The 14,443-nt window shown below is 28.6% G+C and overlaps 1 protein-coding gene across 2 annotated transcripts in view; it reads left to right on the forward strand.

Annotated features, from left to right (window-relative positions):
* The window catches only part of cert (ceramide transfer protein), a 41,957-nt gene extending 30,474 nt beyond the window's left edge, over positions 1 to 11,483 (forward strand). For both annotated transcript variants that reach the window (XM_076466860.1, XM_076466861.1), the window contains exons 7-14: positions 1,724 to 1,822; positions 2,472 to 2,561; positions 3,564 to 3,644; positions 5,012 to 5,173; positions 7,984 to 8,047; positions 8,570 to 8,772; positions 9,912 to 10,038; positions 10,860 to 11,483. In XM_076466860.1, coding sequence (XP_076322975.1) covers positions 1,724 to 1,822; positions 2,472 to 2,561; positions 3,564 to 3,644; positions 5,012 to 5,173; positions 7,984 to 8,047; positions 8,570 to 8,772; positions 9,912 to 10,038; positions 10,860 to 10,987 — 954 coding nt within the window. In that variant the 3' untranslated portion in view covers positions 10,988 to 11,483. The remainder of the gene's footprint in view (positions 1 to 1,723; positions 1,823 to 2,471; positions 2,562 to 3,563; positions 3,645 to 5,011; positions 5,174 to 7,983; positions 8,048 to 8,569; positions 8,773 to 9,911; positions 10,039 to 10,859) is intronic.
* Positions 11,484 to 14,443: the final 2,960 nt, after the last annotated feature.

Genomic DNA, 14,443 nt, shown 5'->3' on the forward strand with positions numbered 1-14,443 from the left:
ATTGTTTCCTTTTCTATGGGGCTGATACACCAATGTGTTGTCTTCGTGACACTCAAGTTACAATAAGCCACATTTTACTGTTTTGCCGTCATTATGGCTCTCAATGACAGCACCATTTTAGACATTTTGTTCCAAGGTTTATGAATAATGTTGGATAGTGTTATCGGTGATGGTAACACTCTCCACATTACAAATGTTTTTAGTTTTTTTAAAGGCATTGACCTTTTAAACACTATTGAAGAAGTTTTTAATTCATAGATTATACCTCTTTTTATGATCCCTTTTTGAAGTACAACTAGTTCGATATGAAATTAGAAAATGGTTGCGACATCAAATAACTCAAAACCAGGACTGGAAATGCCAAAATCAGGTGACTAATGTTGATGTTTGAACTTACTTGTTAGTCATCCTGGTGAGTTAAATAATTAAAATTATACAACAGAAAGTTTTTTAAAACTTCTATTACTTTAATTTCTGAAAATAGCAGTAACGTCACATAATTAAAAACAAGGACTGGAATGGCCAACTTCAGGTGACTAACACTGACTTTTGTATTTACCTGTTAGTCATCTTGGTGAGTTATGACCAACTTATGCTACAGAGTGTCCTCTAAAACTAATATTATTGTAATTTCTCTCTTACTGCTGTACACTAGATATAAAAATTGTTTTTCATGCTCTTTAAGTTTTAATTCAAAAATTCAACTTTGTATTGCTTTACCTTGATTCATTTTTACAAATTTTAATACTTTTACTTTAATTTTCACTTTTTACTGGATGTTTGGTACAGAAAGCCTAGTTGCTTTGTGCCATAAAATGCCAAACCAACCACCACTATATCAGGCTTTATTTTGTCAACAAAAATCCTTGTGTTAGGATGACATATCAGCTTAAATGATTCATTGAATGAGCAACCAAAATCAGAAATTTTAAATAAGGATATTAAATGAAACTTAACAGTTTCAAAAAAACATGGTTTGCATACAGTGTAGTAAAGTTATTTTTACTGTGCATTAGTGATTGTAAACACGGGAATTGCACAATGTATCTTTCAAATCAAAACAAATGAAGGATTTATTGTTTTGTAATATAAAAACTCTATGGGAAAAGAGTTAGAAGAATATAGAAAGATGTAAGCTTTCTTTATGGTTTCATAAAAAGAACCTTTCACATTGAAATCTTTTAGAATATCCTGAACTGCCAGTTCATAGAAATATCACATGTAAAATAGATATTTTATTATTTACAGAAGGTACATATCCTGTGAAAGTTAATTTGAAATTTCAAATTATTCTGTCCAGTAGTTTTTGGAAATGCAATAACACAAATCACACAATGTGACTTTAATTGATTCACGAAACCAAACTTTCAGTGCAGAGAAAGAGAAAAGTTTGGTATTGCAGATGTTAGAATTTTCAGATTTTGGTATCATTGATAATGACTACAGCTAGATTGAAAAACATTGTTTGTCTGATATGGTAATATTTTAGTCTTAACTGGTTTTTAATGTTGTCTTCATAAAACACTGAATATGATGAAAAATAATTATATTCATAACAAATTGTTAAAGGTTCATTTTTCCTACAAGAAATTATGTATACAAGTCTTAAGCTGTTTGAGAATTAGTGTAGTATTTATCCTTTCATAAATTTTTACTGCTTGCTCAATATATGTTGTTATTTCTGAATTGCATAATGAATGAATTGAAAAATTAATCCTCCCAGGAAATAGAAAAAAGAAGGAAATTAGATGAGCTATACAAACAAGCAGTCTCAGAAGCCAAGGCACAACAACCAATAGTGTTGGGAGGTCCAGATTATGAGGTTTGTAAAACAAATCCACTAAGTTTATAAATATTGTTTTTAAACATTACAAAGTATTATCACTCTTGGAAGTGCAACTTTCAATGTTAAGTAAAATGGAACAGAAATTGTCAGACATACTTTTGTGTTATTTATGCAACTATGAATAAATTTAATGTTTCCATATATCATAAAGAACATTTTAGGTAATGTTAAATTTTTTAACACAACTGAATTGTGTTAAATTCAGTTTAACACATTAAATTAAAACTAAATTAATTGAAAATATACTTCATCAAAGTTTGTAGCCCGTATTAAACAAATGCTAACTTTAATTTATTACTATATTATCACTGGAAAACTAATCATGAGAGTAAATTAAGTTTAATGATTACAGTGTAACATGCAATTTATTTGGTGGTGTTACAACTTATGCTGAATTAAGAGTATCTTACTGTTATTTATACTTTGGCTTGGGAATTTAAAAAAAAAATATTTATGATTCTGTGAAATAAAAAAAATTAAATACTTACATGTGATCAAAGTTGAACAATTTCTTTAGAAATTTGAAAGAATTGTTTGTGAATGTAATCTAGATTTTAAACTTGATGTAATAAGTTTCTGTTCAGTGTTATTAAGCTGTCCTTTCTTCTATTCCAATCAACATCAGGAAGGTCCACACAGTGTAATTAATGAAGAAGAATTTTTTGATGCAGTTGATGCTGCTTTAGACAAGCATGAACAGCAAGAAGAAGAGAGGGTTTGTTATTCCATTTCTTAAATACTAACAGTTATATAGTTTTCTTGGCTGTGATGCTCTAGGCCTGGCATGGCTAGGTGGTTACAGAATGTCACTTGCACTCTGAAGGTCACGGGTTAAAATCTCCATTTTACCAAACATGCTCACCCTTTCAGCTGTGGGGGCATTATATTATAATGGTAAATCCCATTATTCATTGGTGAAACAGTAGCCTTAGAGTTGGCAGTGGGTGGTGATGACTAGCTGCTTTCCCTCTAGTCTTTAACTGCTAAATTTGGGATGGCTAGTGCAGATAGCCTTCATTAGCTTTTCCAGAAGAAATGAAACTAATTGTGTTATAGTAACTAATATAATATTAATCTCTGCTAATAAAAGAAAAGGTATAAAAGAAGTGCAGCTATTTTTAAAGTTCCACCATTATTTCAGACAGTTTGTTCTGAAGAAGGGTTTTCCTTGAAACATTGTGACCAAATAAATTGGAACATATTTCTGTTTTGGTGGAATATTTCTATAAGCTTTGTTCAGTGTAATTTTATTATACTTTTGCTGTGTTCTAAAGAATTTATTTTTTCTATCTCAGAGAAACGTTTTATAGTTAAAAAAATGTGTATAGGTAAGAAATCCTGCATAACCTTAGAAATTAATTAAAATAATTGTCAACTTGAAGTTGTCAGTTGATTAAGAAATAAACTTTTAATGAAAATTTACTGGTATGTTTTGTATGCGTGTTTAAATTTTTTAATGAATATTGTTTGAGGAAATTTAACCATCATAAAACAGTGTTCAGTAACCTTACTGTGTAGATTCTTTCATGTAATTTGGCTAAGTTTTTTTTTTAATCAGGAAAAAAATTTGCTATCATTTGTGGGTGTGCTAGTTTTCTGTTGTTATTGACCAGTAATTTTATTTAGACACTTAAGAAATGTTTTGATTAAAAACATTTGAATTTTATTCCTAGTCGTTGTACATAGTTTTATATTGATTAGTTTAATATATTTTCAGAGACTTTCCAAGAAAATAACAGCTGACTTAACTCAACCTCCACCATCTATTCTTACATGTCAACACAGATTATGGCCTGAGGTGACAAGATCTCTTTTGTTTTTAATTTTCAGTGTTTAAACTTTTTTGACAAAACGTTTTGAATGGTTAGCATGAAGACTGTAGTATTGAATGATCAGAAAAAGTCACAAGTAAGAAGTGAAGTCAGGTTTCCATAGTTCCATGTACTGTTTCCTTACAATGTACTTTAGGTTTCAATCATTTTGACTGACATTTTAACTACCATGTAACCATGAAAATATACATAGTATTGCTTTTAATGTACTAAATATATCTACACAAGATTTAGCAGCTTTTAATAAACATTAGAAGTGCAATTTTGTAATACAAATTTTAACTAAAATGTGTCTGTGAACTTACAAAAGTCACAGTATAAATCAGTTTCTTACTAGTCATGTTAAAATTAAAAATACACTTGTTTTCATCATAGTTTTCTTATTTCATTTGCAAAATATGTAGAATCACCTGAATTAATATTAAAGTTTTTTGTTTTCAGTAAAACAATCTGTTAATTTTTCTACCCTAACTCTATGAGTTCTGTCCATTTTGACAACCTTATAACCATTACAAAAAACAGTATGAAATAAATCAATTACCATTTTTATTCGTAAAATGACTTTAAATTGTAATTGCAAATTACAATTATTTATTCTGAACAGCATCGTGCTTTTAACAGTGTAAGTATGTTTTTATTTTTTTCAATGTAATATACATTCATAACTGTTACTTCTCCCTCTCTGTCATTTTATACAATATTGTATTTATAAATCTGTGATATGCCAACTCATCTCTTATGGTTAATCAGGTGAATATTTAAAGTTCACCAAGAATCTTCAAACTTTTTGTGTACACATTTGTGTAGTTTTAACAATAGAACATTTGATAATGGAGTGTGATTAAATTCCTTTTGCTTTAGCTGCCTGTTCTGGTTTATTCCTTTATTGTGTTAATGTATGTGCTCTTTTGGGAAATATCAATGCAGAATATAATATACTCTAAGTGTGGACAGTAATCTCATCTGCTAATGGAAATGATGATACATGTAGGACATATCTATTATTTCACTGTTGAATATGTAGATAACATACACACATTGAGAGAGATGATGTAATAGAATCTTGTATTTGTAATGGAAGAAGTTACAATTCAGTCAAGTGAGTCTTAATCTTTTAATATAAATGCAGTCCATTTAATCTTTGCACACAACACTTTGTTTTTAAGTAGTTTTAAACTTTGTCACACCTTGTGTTCAACCTGTAAGAGTCTCAAGTTTTAATTGTTGGAAGGTACGAGCTTTAATAAAAGGGTGGTCTGTTTCTATTACTCTTTATTTGTGTCTTTTTAAATCACTCTTTGCTCTAAAGTTGTTGTTTTTTTTAAACTTTAAGATTGAGGCTATCACTACAGAACAGCTGAGTTATGCAAAGATGGGTGTTGGGGAAGGTGGTTGGCAGTTGTTTGCAGAAGATGGAGAAATGAGAATGTATAAAAGAGAGTTAGAAGAATGTGGTGTTGTGGTGGATCCTCTGAAGGCAGTTCATACAGTGCAGGTGTGTACAATACCAAAAGTAGTCTACAAATAAACTGTACAACTCATATTTTTGTTATTTATAATTTTTTAACTGCTGGAAGTTTTATATTGTATTTCAGCTTATTGAAAAATATAACTTTTTAAAATATCAAAATTGGTCCTCTCACAAGGGGCATTTAATTATTTTCAAATAGGTGCATGTTTTCATGTTTTGTAGACTAATATTCAAAATTTTATTAAGGTAGTACATTTGAATGTATGTAGTTCAATTTGGAATTAAGATTATAATTTGTAATGCCAGTTTTAATACTATATATTATTTAATTTCTTAGTTTAAAAGTAAATATTAAGAAAATAGCTAAGTGTTGAATTTTTTGTCACATCTTCTGCATTTACTCAGATTTTATTGTAAGTGTTACAAAATGTAAAGTCTACAAGTTTTAATGAATTACAAACTCAAATTACCAACATTTATAAGCTTTAATATAAAATAAAACCTCCTACCTTTTACTATTTGCCAAGATATTATATTTATGAACTCACCACGATGGTTCTGCCCCCTTCTTCATTATTTGTTTACCTGTGCCTACTGTTCTTAATATATTCACTACAATGTACCTCACCAGTGCATCAAACCAACATTTAGTTATGGACTACATGACACATAATTAGATCACAAACAGTTAGGTTTGAAAGCAGCATTTCTCTTCTGGCATGTATATTTGGGACATTGTTGCTGCTCCTTGGAACCTCTTAAATGGCACTAGGGTAAGAATTATCGATGCCACTTGTGGTAGCGAGTGTATTAAGTACATATTTATATCCAGCTGAAAGAACTCCATAACCCTGTCAGTCTTCTTGAAGTATTTATGTGGGTAAAACTGTTACAACCACTGAAGAGCAGTAATTAATGTGATACACCGATTGGAAATAAGATTTTTTTAGACTTGAATACAACATAGCTAGGAAGCCTGATAAATCAGTGGAATTATGTGATATTGATGTAGTAATTTATAATATTGTTACTTCAAAATGTATATATAAAAGTTTTTTTTTAACTTTCTCATTCTGTGAAATTCAAAAATTTAGGAAGTGCGACATACAAGTACGAAAAACTTCATAACACTAGAATAGAGATCAATTTTTCATTTCTTTTTTATTTATTCTTCTGTGTTTTAAGAAAAAAATAACTGAAATTTAAGAATTTCTTTGTAACCCCAATCTAGCCTTTTGAATTTCCATACTATAACAATATGTCATGTATGTCTCTACAATATTTTGAAAGCTTTTGGTAAACATTGGAAGTCTTTTGAAGACAAACAAAAATCAGAATTTTTAATGAAATATTTTTACTAAAAACTTCTTGGTGAATAAATATTGTCAAAGTGTTTGTTGCTTTGAGTGCAGTTATTTCCATTTTAAGGTTAAAAATACTTTACTTCATCTGAAAGTTGTCAAATTTCATTTGAACAATCTCTAAAACTGCCTTGAATATGTTTAAAACTTTTTCCAGTAAAAGTTCATATTTCATTTGTTATTTTCTCTACCTTAACACTATTTAGGGATGGTCACTTTGACTGATCTCATAGTTTTTTTTATTCCTTTTTACAATAATTGCATGTTGTAACAGGAAACTACACTTACTATCCTAAATAGCTTAAACAGTATATACATCTACATGGGCTGGCATGTCCAAATAGTTAAGGCACTTCACTCGCACATTCTGATGGTCACGAGCTCAATTTGCTGTCACACCAAACACGCTCGCCATTTCAGCTGTGGGGACATTATAATGTGACAGTCACTCCCAATATTTATTGGTAAATGAGTAGCCAAAGAGTTGACGGTGGTGATAACTAGCTACCTTCCCTCTAGTCTTACACTGCTAAATAAGGACGGCTAGTTCAGATAACCTTCGTGTAGCTTTGAGTAAAGTTCATAACAATCAACAATACATATCTTCTTTTTACTTAAATTTTATTCTTGCTCTTTGAACTGTAACCAATCTACCCTTACCTAATTTTTTTCTGATTTTTCATTGAAGTTATTTTATTATGAAGAATACACATGTAAAACAAAAATAGTACTTATCTGGGTCTTTTGCTGCTGACTGTTGATGAAACTTAATCTTTGTTGTACTAACGGTACTACTACTTGACTAAATATTTTTTTTATTTACTTCATGCACCTTGTTTTTTATAGTCAAATTAATTCTAGGTCATTGTCAGTTGACTAAATTTGCACACATTGAAGAGGGGATAGGGCAAAAAAAACAACATACAAATGAATTTCACAATTTTATCTACACAAATAATGTATGGAACTGGTTTTAGAAAAATTGTTTTATTATTTGTTTTAATTCCTTATTCAGAGGTTGATTAAAAAACAGTGACTAAATTTTATAATTAAAATTATGTTAAGGGTTTGAAAATCAAATTTGCTAAATTTGTTCTTATTATAAATGGTTGAAAATTCATAGTTTTATTTGTGGGAGTATAAACATTTACTGGTTCAGCTATATATATTGTTAGGCATGAATACTGACTGTGTGTGTGTGTGTAGTTCATACAATAAACTAATTTATTTCAAAATTGACAAATCTAAAGAACAGTGTTTTGATTTCGAGTAATTTGATTACTTCAGAGTTCTTTATTTTTTAATTGTTTACGTTTCAGAGTGGTGTTTAACATTTCAAATTGCAAGAGTATTTTAATGTACTATTTGTGACATTTGCTATTAACATTTGAGTGGAAAAGGGTGATAATTTGAGAGCTAAATATTTGCTTATAAACTTTGGTAACTGAAACTATTCTATTTGTCTTTTTACAGGGTGTTACAGGGCATGAAGTGTGTCATTATTTCTTTAATCCTGATGTACGGTTTGAATGGGAGAGTATGTAGCATTTCATATATACAAATATAAAATAATTTCAAAGAAAAATTAGTGATTCTTCTTACTTAGTTTTGTATTCAACTATAGAAAGCAAACAGTACAGAGATTAAGCTAGTGTGTGTATTTATATTGTTATTTTAACCCCCCTAGAAATAATCTTTTTCTGTATTAATGAGTTAATTTTTTTTCATGAAAGCATTTTTTGTTTGACAGTTTGATTGGTTTTATGTTGCTCATACTTAAATTGTCCTTTGAATAATAAAATAATAACATTTGTATTTACTAATATAATAATAATATTCTCTTTCTTGCCACTGGATCTTTAGTGAGTTTATAGACTAACAGTTTTAAAATCTATGGTTGGGTACCCTGCAATGGACAGAGTGCAGGTAATCTGTTATGAAGCATTGTGCTAAAGAAATAAATATCGCAGCTTTAAAAATTGAAGAGTACTCTACTGATATAGTGCATGTTTCATATGTTGTGAGATAATGTTTTTTAAAACTGTTTTTCTTCTAACAGCAACACTTGAATCCATGAAAATAATTGAAGAGATTGATGCTAATACATTGATATTTCATCAAGTTCACAAAAGAGTTTGGCCTGCCACTCAACGAGATGCCTTGTTCTGGTCGCATATAAGACAAGTACCTAACAGCGATGATCAAGATGGACAACATATCTGGATCGTTTGTAATCATTCCACAGAACATGATGATGTCCCGGTATTTATTATTTATATTAGTAAAGTACATTACTGGAAATGTATTAATGTATATGCATATATATTTTATATATTACTGAATTATTGATGGAGTATTGGCCTACTGTCACAGCTATCCTTGTCCAAACCCCTGAAATACCTGTTTCGTAAAAGGCTTAAAATACAATATTCAGAGGCACATGTTTATCATTCATGGGGTTAAAAAGCACACAGACACAGACAGACAGAAAAAGGCAGACAGACACAGAGAGAGAGAGAGAAACACAGACAGACAGAAAAAAGAATTGTGGCTTTTGGGCAGGTGAGTTTTTGTTTGAAATAGGGTTATTAGCTCCCATCCACTTGCTTCAGTTTCACTGGTAACTTGCTGCTTTAGTTTCATATGTGTTCTGTAAATTTTATTTTTGTGTGTGACAAATGTAAATAGTCTTGAACCTGACATCTGTCTTTATTTGTCAAAATCATATGCTGCAAGAAGCTGTTGATTTCAAAACACTAAATGAGGAAGACATTTGGATGTCAGTAAAACTGTTTACTATCAAATTATATGAATTGTTTCAACTGTTTGATTTTTATTAAGGTAAATAATTGACTGCTTTTTTCTATAACAACAGAAGCATTTTGTACGTTTATCAGAAAATGCAACATAAATCAAGAAAATTATTTTAGTGGATATGTATATTCTTAAAATATAGTATTGATTTGATCAATATAAATAAAACAGGAAGAAATAAAGCTTTTATATCTATTTATATATAAAAAGGTTCATAAAATATACAGTAAAACAATTTAAAATCTGAAAATGTTGGTTATAATTATATTTTGCAGGGTATTAAAGTAATCATAGTGAATTGTATAGACTTTGTCATTTGCTTTAATTGACAATATTTTGGACTGGATCAAGTTAATATAAAAAAAGATAGTAATTTGTAATATGACAAAATACTTTTTTCCTGTGTTTGTTTTCAAATATATCTGTTTTTAAGTAATTTTATTAGTTAAAGCAGGTAATTTTGTGTAACTAAAAATATTTGGCAGTAGAAATAAGTATATTAGTTTTGTTGTTGTACTAATCTTTGCTGAATAAAAATGGACCAGTTCCAACAGATTCATAAAAACTGTCTTGTTTTTTTGCTAAAGGTGGGAAAATGTGTTCGAGTATTTCTTACCATTAGTTTAGTTTGTCAGACTTTTATTGACCCACCTGCTGAAAATGAGGAGATAAAACGAGAAAACATAACCTGCAAGATTATCTACTGCTCAACCAGTAAGTGCTTTAATTTAATACTGTTATATATTCTTGTAAGAAGTCACCATTTGATCCTTACAATTGTATCAAGCTGAGATGCAGTGGAACATGGATATCAAAGCAGTTTTTGTATTTAAAGATATACTGTATAGCTTGTCTTTACCAAAATTAAGGCAGAAAAATGATCTGTAACAAACAAACTTAAAATATATTCAAATTAGAAATGTTTGTTTTGGAAATTAGAATTATATGTATTGAATTTTTTTTTAATTCGATCATTTCATGCAATATTTATTCAGTAATCTACAGATGAGTGTTTTTAATTTATAATGCTACCCAAAATTTGAAAAATCAAGTTGTGAATGTTTTTAGGCAATTAGAGGAAATCTTATTTTCCAGAGATATATTAGTTTGAATTGTTTTATACTTAATTTAGAATAAACTTTATAAATTTTACTAAAACAAATGTTTGTAACTTGAGACATCAAAAAGAGTAAAATACGTTAATGTGGAATATTTGGTTGGGTACACACATTGTTAACAATATTTTTATCATAATCCAACAGTTTAAAAACTATTATAAAAACAGTATAGCCAGTAAGATTTAATAGATGTAAAAACAGATGAGTGGGTGGTAATTGCTTCAGATAGATATTTTTGTTTGTCGTAGTAAATGTTTGATATATGCGAGTTATTTTGTTGGATGATATTTATTGTATTGGTTCTAAAACAATTGCTTTTGTCTTCTTTTGATAGATTACAGGTAGTAATCTCGCATTAAAAGTAATTTAAAAATTTTTTTGCAGAATAATTTGTCATAAAATGTTTTTTTTTCTTAGTTAACCCTGGTGGTTGGGCACCAGCCTCAGTCCTCCGTGCCGTCTATAAGCGAGAGTACCCAAAATTTTTGAAAAGATTCACTCAATATGTTAAAGATATGACAGAAACCAAGCCTATCCTGTTTTAAATGAAATTATTTCCATGTCAAATTGGACGAGGTGCTTTTTTTTTATATAGCAGGTGAATTGATTTCATTGTTTTAACAAAAGCTTTACTACTATATTTTGAACTGAAACTGGTGTAATTAATATGCTCTAAAATAATTCAAATAGTAAAGTTTTTGGAACACTTTTTTTGCCTTACCTCATGGTTTGTAAAAAAAAAAATATATATATATATATATATAATAAAAATAAGAATTATAGTTAATATTTTGATGTTAAATGTGCTGAGATATTTAACTGACAAAGAGATTGAATGAAATGGAAGAAGTTACTATGGTTATTTTATAAGCCATTGTTACTAGTGAAATGAAAACGAAAAAGGAAAATGAAAAAATAATCTCATATTTCCATTCATTGATTCACAGAGTGATGTAAATAGTTGCTTGTCCCAAATATTTCAAAAATATGCACAGTGAAGTTTGTACAGCAGCATGATGGAATAAAATGTCTTGTTACTGATGGCTCTGTCTTTTGTTAGTACATTAATCTTTTTAAATTGTTTTAATACAGAAGGTAATACATAGACAATTTTAAATAAACCAGTATCCTCACAAGCAATACGTAGTACCCTATATCTTTTTAGATTGTATTAAGCTGTTACTAGACAATACATATGACACCAGCAAGAACAGTTTTATTCTGTTATGGTAACTTAAGTTCACTTTCATCATGGAAAATAACATTCCCAGCTATAAACAATAATGTTAAAACACACAAGTAATTCATATATTTGTCATTTAATAATAATTCTATACATGTATAATTGGCATTCACTTTTCCAAGAACCAGTCTTGGCAAGTATGTCTTTTGACTACTTATTTTTCAACCAGTCAAATTATTTAAAAACATATATTAAGTAACCAACATATTAGCTGCAGTTTTCTTGCTAATTTTTGGGTCCCAAAGTTTCCCCTCTGTCTATACGTTATTGAAATTACACCCCTACTAAAACATTTCACAATGACCAATGTACACAACTCAAAAAAAAAAAAAAAAAAATAAATGGTTTTTACTGTCTTAGCCTAATATTAAAGTTTTACATATTTTGTAAATTTGATAATTAAGAGGTCCCTGCTGAAATGTTAGTAGATGAGTAATGTTATAATATCAATTCTTTTAAAGTGCTAATATAATTTTATAACAATGGTATATTATTTAACAAACACTGATAGTTACAAAATATAATGGCTGGTAACTTCAAAATGGCAGTGTTGTATAGAGCATTTGTAGTGTACTTTCAGGAGGCTGGAGGAGGTAATAAATTACTGTTTATTTTATGCAATTTTAATTTATTAAACAATAACCATTTAAATCATCATTTTATGTGTGTGAAACTCCTTTCACAGTAGTTAATTATTTTTGTTTATTTTATTATGATATTCTAGTACTTGTAATTTGGTCTCTCCAGTGGTACAGAAGTATGTCTGTGGACTTATGATGCTAGAAACTTGGTTTCAGTAGCTGTGGTGGGCAGAATGCAAATAAGTGTTGCTTTGTATTTAAAATTCAAAGGGCTTATCAGACAAAATTTATCTTATTGTAAAACTTCACAAAAGTAATTCAAAACTTTGGCTGATTTAGTTATATTAATGTGGTGTTGACAAGCCAGTATACAAAGTAATGTAATCAAAGTTAAATAAAATTCAATGTATGCGATTAAGTTTCAAATATTTGACCATGTCAGTTGATTTTTTTTTTTAACTTGGTGAAATATCTGATGCCAGATTTTATACCCTTCCTAACTACTATGGATATATAGATCTGTATGTGGAGAAATGTTAGTACTTGCTACTGAAATAAATTAAGATAAATTCTTTGAAAAATGAAGTATTAATGTTATGCAAGATTTATTTTAGCAATTATTTTAAATATGTATTTTATGTTTAAAGTTTTTTTCTATATTTCAAATAAACAGTATTGTGTGCTTTAACATATAAAGAACAGTTGATAGGTTTCAGGGAAAGTTTTTTACATTGTATAACCATTTACTCTCATATTGCTACCTGGTTGTGAACAAAATGTCTTACTAACCTATGTAGAAGTAACTGTAATGTAAAAATTAAGAGGGAAGTAGATTTTAAAGGTGGAACTGAGTATATTTATTGATCAACAAGGATAAAAGATGTAAAATTTCATATATGATTTGCACAAATCTTGAGGTTACGAGTGCACAAGAATGGGATTTATTTCATTATTTTTTTTTTTTTGGAATAAACTTTTAAAAACAGTGCTTGAAGGTGAAACTTACTGGATCAGGAAATAAAAAATATTTAGAGTTTTAAACTTAAAAGTAAATGAAAATAGAGATTAAAATATTTGAAGTTTAATTATTTTGAAAGTAATTTATTGCATTTCAAATTAACTTCCAAAAGAGTTATATCGTTTGGTTTAAATTTTGTTTTAGAATCAGAAAAACTGATGAATTTAAAAATTGAATGTTAAGTATTTTGAAAATTTTTTTCTGAAGATAAGTTTATGGACTAACAATGGGAAAAGTTCCAAACTATTGTAAAGGAGTTAAGAGATGAACAGATCAATATGAAGAAAGTATATCAAAATGGTAAAACGCATATAGAAGAATAAAAGAAATTCAAGTTATTTTATATAAAAACTTGTTGAAAATTTAGTATTTTAATATTTTAACAAACAGTGAAGAAAAGGGATTGTATTTCTAGCTATTGTTGTGTGTGCAGAACATAGGAATTACTAAAAATCTATAAAAAAAAAAACTACACAGACCTTCTCACATGTCATCCCAATCCACTTGCACATCTCATGAATGAAGAAACTAAAGTAATCTTGAGAATGTGTTTGTTAAGCACAAAGCTACACAGTAGATTTGAATATCTCTGCTTCGTTCACAGTACAGTTTATAGCATTATAATCTCCCAGACCTCGTGGGTGCTCAAAAACTTCATGTATATATGTTTAGGAATTGTTGATTTTGTTAAGTTGTAAAAAGGTATTGAAGTGAAAATTTTTCTTGTATTCTAACCAACAATAAAGATACCTTTTGATAAAGCCTTGCAAATTTTAGTTAATAGCAAAAATTAATTTACTTAGTCAAAATTTATTTTTAAAAATTAATAATGAATTTTAATTACAGGTTTTTGGTATGAATTCCTTTCCTTTCTAAGTGATTTTGTTAAAAATATTTTTAAAACAAATTTTTAAACCTGCTGGGTAAAAAAAGTTTGGTAATTATACGTTCAAGGTCTGGAGACATCGCAAAAACATATTTTAATGTATTTGTTTTAGAGTATATTAAAAAGAATAAAGAAGGGTTTAGTATGGAAACTCATGAATATAATTTACCTTCGTATATATTAAATAAATAAATTTGAAATGACTGCTCCTAGTCTCAAAATACAATAAAAATTGTTATACTTAAATGTATAAAGATGATCTACAGTGAGCCT

The sequence above is a fragment of the Tachypleus tridentatus genome, chromosome 11 (assembly GCF_004210375.1).
Source record: "Tachypleus tridentatus isolate NWPU-2018 chromosome 11, ASM421037v1, whole genome shotgun sequence".
Classification (NCBI taxonomy): Eukaryota; Metazoa; Arthropoda; class Merostomata; order Xiphosura; family Limulidae; genus Tachypleus; species Tachypleus tridentatus.